Source organism: Carassius carassius, chromosome 8 (assembly GCF_963082965.1).
Source record: "Carassius carassius chromosome 8, fCarCar2.1, whole genome shotgun sequence".
NCBI lineage: Eukaryota > Metazoa > Chordata > Actinopteri > Cypriniformes > Cyprinidae > Carassius > Carassius carassius.
In genome coordinates this window covers 27877213-27886321 of record NC_081762.1, presented here as the reverse complement: position 1 = coordinate 27886321, position 9109 = coordinate 27877213, and the positions used below count along the sequence as shown (strand labels likewise).

The 9109-nt window shown below is 39.0% G+C and overlaps 1 protein-coding gene across 2 annotated transcripts; it reads right to left on the bottom strand.

The window, feature by feature from the left end:
• Nucleotides 1-760: 760 nt before the first annotated feature.
• On the bottom strand, nt 761-3317 carry LOC132145683 (stathmin-like). 2 transcript variants are annotated; one of them, XM_059556873.1, is made up of 5 exons: nt 3209-3317; nt 2060-2106; nt 1798-1970; nt 1372-1563; nt 761-1293 (listed from the first exon to the last, which is right to left on the bottom strand). In XM_059556873.1, exons 2-5 carry the CDS (start codon nt 2073-2075, stop codon nt 1228-1230), a joined length of 447 nt encoding a protein of 148 aa, XP_059412856.1. In that variant the 5' UTR covers nt 2076-2106; nt 3209-3317; the 3' UTR covers nt 761-1227. The 2 variants fall into 2 exon arrangements, with proteins under 2 accessions (XP_059412856.1, XP_059412855.1); XM_059556872.1 differs by having other exon boundaries at nt 2060-2127; nt 3209-3297.
• Between the last annotated feature and the right edge of the window lie 5792 nt (nt 3318-9109).

Genomic DNA, 9109 nt, shown 5'->3' with positions numbered 1-9109 from the left:
TCACTTCATGAAGCTTTATAAAATCCCAAAACCTATGTTTTGAAGTAATAACTTCGCCTACCCTTAAATATGGTCACCTGACACCTCTAAAGCCACTTAACTCGCATAATGTTTTTTTTTAATTGCTCGATTTCTTAAATATACCTTGCTTGAGCCGGGGGAAACACTTTGCAAACAGATTCACGCTGATACATAAACGTTAATACTGCGTACTCCGTAACTTGGTGTTCAAAACTCATAACTAGCGAATACACCATGAATCCATTTTCAAACCGTTATTTTGGCGTATCCTTAATTGCTACGATATCTGTATTAAGGTTTTATATTGGGGCTATTTTAGACTGGTTCTGGCGGAACCGCTGCGGAGTAGCCCGGAACCTGCGTGATTCGTCATAGACATAAACAGAGAAGTAGCTCCGGCTTCAATGTTCTTCCGCCAGACGCACGCAGTTCTATTAACCACTAGAGCGCCAAAAGTTACGGACTGCAGCTATAAAGTATTGGAGCAAGAAAACACTCTCCACACCAGAGGGAGACACAATCCATGTTATACCTGCTCTTCTGTGAAGACTGACACTGGAATGGGTTTCGGATCCACAACTTCAGCTTATACTAGATTTAATCAAGCTTTACTTTACCAAGTCAACATGAAAACAGACTTATCATAAAGATACAATATGCAATACTTTGTTTAACGGTTTAGATTAAAAAAATATATATATTTCCATAATGTAACACTTGAAAGCCAGAAATAGTTTTATTACTTATTTTATTTGGTACAACCATTAAGTTGACAAGTTAACTGTCAAAGATAACATGTATTGCTAATTTCACATGTAAAGGCCTCCAAGACGCAGTCTAAACTTGTACAAAGAACAGTCATGTGCTTGAGGAAAAAAAACACACAAACAAGCTTCTAACCTCAAGAAAAAGCAAAAAGCTGAAGAAATACAGCACACAAGCATGTTAAACATCATACATGGGTCCCTACAAGAGAAGACAGCAAATACCAGACAATGACGAAGCTGCGGTCTAAATAGCACACAGATAAGTGAAGGAGAGTTAATCAAAGTGGAAACCACTGCTGTATGTGAACCGAACGCTGCAGGTGTTTGTTTTTTGAACATGAACCCATGATGACTCCTCAGTTTAGTTTTTTCCCCCTCTCATGTGAACAAATCTTTGGATGCGTAAAAACCCCACCAGGATCCCCTCTAACTGTAGGTCTCAGTTTTCCTCACAGCCGACCTCTTTGTTTTCTTTGTTTTTTCGAACCTCTTCCAGCTTCTTGTCCTAAAATGGAAGCAAAAAAAATTGAAGGTTTTTATGGTGACCAAACCAAATCAGTGAACACACAGGGTCAACCATTACCTTCTCTTTGAACTTCTCGCTCATGGCTGCCATGATGGCCGAACGCTTTTCTTTGTTGGCTTCCATCTTCTGGTTCAGTTTCTCTTCTGCCATCTTGCTGAAATTGTTGCTTTCTTCTAGAGCTTTCTGAAGCACCTCCTTCTCATGCTCACGCTTCTCTGCTAGGTGTTTCAGAACCTCGGCTTCATGAGACTAGAGAAGAGGGGAGGAAAAACAGCATTTAGTGATCCATGACCTCTTGTATATCACTACAGGACCCTTTAGGAGTCAACTCTTTGCTTCTGGAGAAAGTAGCATACGTTTATTATTGACTAACATGTTTTATACAGCCTTTATTATTGACTAACATGTTTTATACAGCCTTAAGTGTTAACTCGCATGCCTTGAATATTTGATAAGAGGTTTGTGAGAAGTATAGGTTTGCACCTTGCGTCTCTCTTCTGCAGCATCTAGCTTCCTCTGGATCTCCTCCAAGGAAAGGTCCTTCTTCTTCAGAGGAGAGAGAGGGAACTCCACCTTGGCGTCTGGAGCAGGACTCCCAAGGATAACCTCAAAAGCTTGTCCTGAGGCACGCTTGTCCAGCTCCTTGACCTGAATATCTGGAAACAAGTTTTACTTGTTAACTGCAGGATTCAAAGATCATCTCCGCCTCACCTGCTACAAATATCTGTATGAATACAGGTCTTACCACTTAAAGATGCCATTGTTGCAGAAGACTAGAGGGTCGACGTATGACTGAAAACCAAATCAGTGACAGTGTTCAATGAAACAATGTTAAACTTTTTTTCTTTCCTTTTTTATAATATAACATTACACAATCCTCATACTTCACACACTGTTACTCGGCTACATCAAAGAGGAAATATAGGCATAATTTATACACACACACACACACACATATACAGAGAGAGACAGACAACTTTAAACATTATGTTTTTTATTATTATTTATTTGTCTCTCGATTTTCTCGATTGAGTCGCGTCCTGATGATGTGCCAACAGGAGGTCTAGTCACTTTTTCGAAAAACTGGGTTCCCATTACAGCCAAACAATTAAATAAATTATAAAATGACGACATGTCGTGAATCCAGCGTGCAAAGGTTTGCTACAGCTTCGCGGGAAAGAAAAAAAAAAATGGCGCGTTTCCTTTAAAAGAAAAACCTCATACAGCCCCCTCCCATAAACACTCCACCTGCGCATCTGAAAACCACAGAGTTGGGGAGTGGAAAAAAACACACTTTGTCGTTTTAAGTCTGCACTTTTTGTGTGTTCTTGCTTTAAAATGAGCAGCGATCCTGAAGTGGGTTTTGTAGCGAGACAAAGGCGTTTTTATTAGAGACAGGAGAGAACAGACCCAAACAAAGACCCGCGTGCACAGCTCCGCCCTGCGCGCGCCACAGCTCCATCATAACTTCTGCACGCGACACAAACATTGTGCAATATGGCTGTACTCGAACCTGCAACGGTCTGGTGCAAAAACCATTGTGGCGTGAAGTAACGTTACACGGAGAAGATAGCGTGACTCTCCAATATTACTATCATATTATACCAACACATTGACTTAAAAGATGTTAAATTAAGCCAAAACTTTAAAAGCGGGTCGGAGTAAAGCATGCAGGTGTTGGATAAACTTAAGGCATTAACAACAAACAAACAAACAAACGCACTGTGTAGACCATGGACAAGCAAGCATGCCTCCCTTAACTCGTAATATATGACATGCATGCCACAGATATACAACTTTACATCTACACCTCCAATAATCTTACTCGCGCAAGACGCATAGGGCAAGGTATACAATCGTGTGTATTTTACCATAACAATGCAAGCACACTCACCTTCACACAAAAGGATCCAGGTTCGAATGATGACAAAAGCTCGCCTCGCGCCGATTTCTCACTTCAACGCATGTCAAGTTCGCGCATAAAAGGATCGAATTTATGTCGTCACGTCGTTATCTTGACGCCCATTGGCTGCGCTCACTGGCTCCCGGATAATGTAGTTCTATTGAGAGGGTTACGTAAAAGCGGCTGATACTCACGAACTTGACTTGTAGTGAATAAAACACATGTGAATGGGTGTTTGTGTAAAAAGAAAGTCTGTACGTTTCTTCTTTTAATAGTATTATAAATAGTATGCTTACTTTTGATGACTGCTTCTTACCAATGCATTTACAACAAATTAATTAATTAACTATTGCTGCAAGTATTTCAAATAGTGATCTGTTGTGTCAGTGTCAGTCAGTATGATCAGTATTACTTACAGCAAAACAAATGATGGTTGTTGTCAACCATGCATTCAGTACATGAATAAAAAAAACAACAGTAACAGCTCATTAAACAAACTGATTTGTGTTCTGGCAGTATTTCATGTCATGCTACAGGGCAAGTCTGCAAACCTTTTTTTTTTTTTTTTTCTCGCATGTCATAAACCGTGACTGATTACCTCATCTCCACTTTTGGATCTGCACAATGTTGCAGGGCAAAGGGAAGTGACTCATCATGTCAGCATGAAATAATTCCAGCACAGGGATTTAGAATAATACCTTTACCTGAGCATGCTTACATTTAGTCACATTTGCGTTCACTGATTTGAGTCTGGAACCTATAGATGAAAACATTAATGCTGTGTTGTTCTAATATGTCTGAAGTGATCTCAAATGAAACACAACTGGATTGTGATTGTGCATGCTGTGTTCTTGCGTCTGTTATAAAACGGGCTGGAAACCTGAAAATAGCTCCTGGTTATTCTTAAACTCTTCACAGTCTCTGACAGCTGTTACATAGGAGTTTGGGGAAAGAAGGATGAAAGTAGAATTTCTAGCTTTGTAAAACAAAGCTTTTAATGTTAGGCTAAATTTAGCATCTTGTTCCCAGACACAGCACAGCGAAGTTCAATATTGTGCTAGTCATACTGTGAAGTAAAATCTTTTGATTTTGTTCTCCGTTCACGTCTGAAGCACAACGAATGTAGAGCAAGTTATGCAATGAAGTTAAAGACTAAAGCTAAATAAGAGGCATGAGCAAGTTAGCAAGTGGCAGTAATCAAGTCAAATCAAGTCAAGTCAAGTCTGCTTTATTGTCAATTCTTCCACATGTACAGTACACATCTACAGAGAATTGAAACTGCATTACTCTCAGACCCTTGGTGCATACAGATAACACTAACAGTAGAACATTAAATATAGATAATAATAAATAAATATAAAGTACAACTATACAAATATACAAATAGGTCATGTAAAAAGAAAGATAATTAAAGCAGCACAAGGCCAATAGCAGATAGAGTGCAAACAGATATAATGATTGTAGTGCAATCATAATCAGTTTAAACATTCATGTACATATTATAATTTTTTTTTCTGTCAGTCTGTGGCTGCCAACATCTATCAGTACTGCTGCATTGTAATCGTCTGAGAAAAGCGGATCAGTATAATGTGTACTGTATGTGTATCCAGGCACACTGGTGGAGGAACAGATGGTGTTGGGCAGCTCCATGCCAACAAACCACAAGCCCTGTCTGTTTGGGGCAAAAACAGGCAGGCATGGAGGGACGGAGGATAGTAGTCTATTCTACAATCAGTGTAAACAAAATGTACATGAAGTCAATCATAAAATGTATTCATTTTGTGTATACTCCATGGGACATTATCATATGTGATATCAGATGAAGTTTGGGTCATGTTTTACAGTGGCATTGGCAGCCAGATTGTTATAACTTAGCTGGTGATATGACCAGGCCCTGATGAGGAAGGGTCTTCCACTGATTAATCAATACAGGAACTGTCGTAATCTTCAAAATCAACATCACTGAAAGTACAACATAAAATCTGGTGAAGATGAGAGATGCGATTATCAAAGCCTGAGAAAAACTGTGTGAAATTAACATGCTGCAATATGAAATATGTAAATGACTCTGACGCCTGAAGGAAGGGAGGAAAACGGAAATGTTAGTGCGTGTGTGTGTGTGTGTGTGTCCCAGTTTTTTTATCAGCACAGACCATTTCAGCTGTGTCCCACAGGGGCAGGGGGATTCTTGAGGCTCATTTTCTGAAACCTTCTATTGGCCTAAATGGTGCTCACATTTTGCTACACAGAAAATGTTCATTACTATAGATATGCAGGTTAGAAACCGCAGTGGTTTTAGACAGCTGAGAATCATGAGCCCTATTAAGGTGTAGAAACCTCTTGCATTACGTTTTGACGGTTGGCCCAAATAAACTAATAAAGGTAATAAAGGTGTTTAATTTGTGGTGGAGCTAAACTTTGCAGGAACGTGAACCTCCACGAGCAGTATTGGACACCCCTGACTTATCAATATCAGATCAGATCAATAAAAAGTGATGAACAAAGATGACCTAAGAGCCTCAGGAAAAACCCTTTTTTTTTACCTTTTTTTTTTTTAAAGCTTGATGCGATAAAAGATTATGTTCAGTCAAAAATAAAGACAACTATCACTAAAAAGAGTTTCAAAACAAAGTTTCGAAAATCAGTTTCCAATTGTCCTTTTCTTTTTTTTTCTTTTTTGTTTTAAATAATTATTGAACTAAACCAAACTTTTAAGAATTATGAATTAAATACATAAGTTCTGTCATAATTAAGATAGAGTAATGACTTTCTAATGCATATTTAATGTGTCTAATGACTACAGCTATCTTTTCAGTTAAGCAAACTAATATCAAAGTTGATGATTTTAATATATTAGTATTTCTGCTTATGCTATTAATGCTGTCTCCTGCAGAGCAACATATGTGGATGGGGAGGAGCACTGTTACTGTGTATCAGTGTATGTTGCTAATAATGGTTCTCCCTAGTGCTGTTTCACATGTATCAGTGAAACTCATTGGCTTTCTTTTGCTATAGCAATTGCTCATTGTCTCAGAGAAGCTCTCAGAGCAGTCGATTCAACACAGAATCATTGTTTTCTTCTGGGTCGTAGTACAGAGAGAATAGGAATAAAGTTGTCTTGTTTGTTTCGGAAAGCAGAGCTTGACCTGTTTTATTTTTATTTTTTTTCTGGAAATGAACCAGACAGCTACATAATTCCTGTCTATATTTTACAGTTGGGCTAACATATCACTTTGTGAAGGGAGGATGCTAGGGTGTTTTATTTGTGCTCTACAGTTTCAGATCCAAACTACTGACAATATTAAATGCTACATATTCTTTTAATAAGAAAAAAAACTTGTTGCCGTGTTAAATAAATCTGTTTAAACAGTCTGGACTGTTTCTTTTTATTAATGTTGCGTAATGTTTTGTTGTTTGTGTTTGTTTTTTACTTGTCTGAATCTGTGGTCCTTTCGGGAAGCAAAATAAGTGTATTAATCTTTGTAACAAGTAAAACTGACTGTGTTACCCACACTTTACTGCTCTCTGCTCATATGCTCAGACTAGAATTTAATTAGGGCCAGAGCACCGATGGTGATTTCTTCTTCTTCTCCAAAATGAATTGCTAAACATGCTCAAACACTCATGAAACTTTGCACTTGCATCAGAAGTGGCAAAAACTTACATCTGAGGTTTCAGAAGTTGGTTTGGCAAAATGTCTCAACAGCAGGGACGTGCGGTCAGGGTAGGCAGGGTAGGCAGTGCCTCACCAAAGGAAATGTTGACATTACATTTATTAATTCCAAGCGCTTTATTAATTCACCACAGTATTAATTGCATTAATTTTATTCCAAATATTATTTTTTGTAACAAAAATTTTCAGGAATACACATAATATACTCATTTTGCCATTGTTTGCTCCTAAAAACCGTTGTTTCATGCAGGAAATTCAAAAGCCATGGCCATTGAGGCAGAGGTGAGCGGTGCCTCTTTGGTCCATAGAACGTAGTTTATGTAGATTTGCGCATGCGCAGTCAGTTCTCATGCTGTCTTGAATGATCAACATTGAGGCAGAGACCGAGCTTGCTTCATGTCACGTGATCTACTCGCTCTCACTCAATCCGCGCGCTTCCCGAATACTAGCATCTAGTATACTAGTGATGGGATTTATGGCTCTTTGAGGGGATCCGGATCTTCGCGATCCGTTCCTTTCAAAGAGCCGTTCAAAAGAACGGCTCTTTTGGCTCTTTTAAATATTTAGTCAGTTTTAAGAAGCCAGCTTGGAGCCATCTCAGTTTATCCTGGAAATAATCACTGGGAAGAATGATGAGGTGAGATTTGTAGTCAAATAATTAAAACTCAGATATCACACACCAATATCTGAGTTTGAATTATTCTGAAATATTGATTATTACCTCATTTGTCATGTGTGGACTATATTCCATAGGGTTGCACAAATCCCTCTGCTTAGACAGTGACATCACTATTTTGGATTTACCTTTAGTACAAAGTGTGTGTGTGTGTAAAGCTACGTTGACTTATGTTATTCATACAATACCTACTCACGAATAAACATCAAAAAGAAAGCCGGCTGCAATGAATTTATGTGCAAAACAGCTTTTACTACAAACACTTCCTCACAAGAACATTGTTATCACACAAGAACATTTTGATAGAAAACAAAAAAAATTTAAAGTTAGAATAAATAAAATGGAAATGTCTACATACAATTACTACTGTAAACTTTGCAAACATCAGCCCCTTCAAGTCAATGAACAATAACAAAGTGGGCTGCAATAAATGTCTGTGCAAAACAGCTTTTTTTTCAACGCTCCTACCCAATGACAGAGGCACGCAGGATGTGAAGGACGTGAAGGATGCGTGCACAACTAATAACTAATATCATAACGCTATAAAGGTTTGGCCTGCGCTGGGTGCGCCCCTCCCCCTACAACTGTTCTGTCTCGCGGAGGAGCTCATTTGTGTGCATCTGTGTGAAACACGCATAGGAAAAAAGAACGACAGAAAGAACGGCTCCCCTCCAGCCGCGACTCAGCTCCCATCGTTCATGTTTATGAGCCGTTCAAAAGAATCGGTTCGTTCGCGAACGTCACAACTCTATAGTATACTTGCGTGTCGGTGTGTGCGCCTAGCAGTTTGTAGGAGCGAATAAGCTGTTTTTGTACTTTAAAGCTGTACTGCTGACGCAATGTTTTCTGACTGTAGCCTGGTGCGCCGTCACCAGACCAAAAGTGTGTGTGTGTGTGTGTGTGTGTGTGTGTGTGCGCCGTGGCTGTCTGTGCGCGTTTGCGCATTTTGATGGAGTGACTAGGCTGCCGCGCCGCCTCCTTCTCTGTGTCCCGCACAAAACATTTGTTTGTTGTATAAGTCATAAGATAGATGTGTCCATTAATTTGATTATTATATTTGATTGTGCATTAGCCTCACATGACTGACTTTGCTGAATGCAGGCAGCGATCTGATGATGCCTAAAATGAACTTGGGTTGCTAAATTAACTGAATGAATATATGAACATATATTCCACACATTGATAGGTCACAGCCTACCCATGACAAGATTTCACCGCACGTTACTGCTCAACAGCTATGTTTTACATACTGTACATGTACAAAATTTGGTAGACACATGAAACACAGCAATAAAAAAGTCTCCCAGTACAAAGTTCGAAACTGAACAGGAAGTCTGCGAGTTTTGCAAGTTTTGTGGCGTTTTTGCCATTTTCAGCTGCTTTATTTAAAAAACTTCTCCTAGATATGTAAACAGATCCACACAAAATTTGGTCAGTGTAATCTAAAGCCCTTTTGTGACGTTAAATTGTAAAGATAATACGTTTTCGTTGTAGGTCGTGTCTGTGACGGCCTGAGCTGCATTAATGAGCTGCATTAAACAGT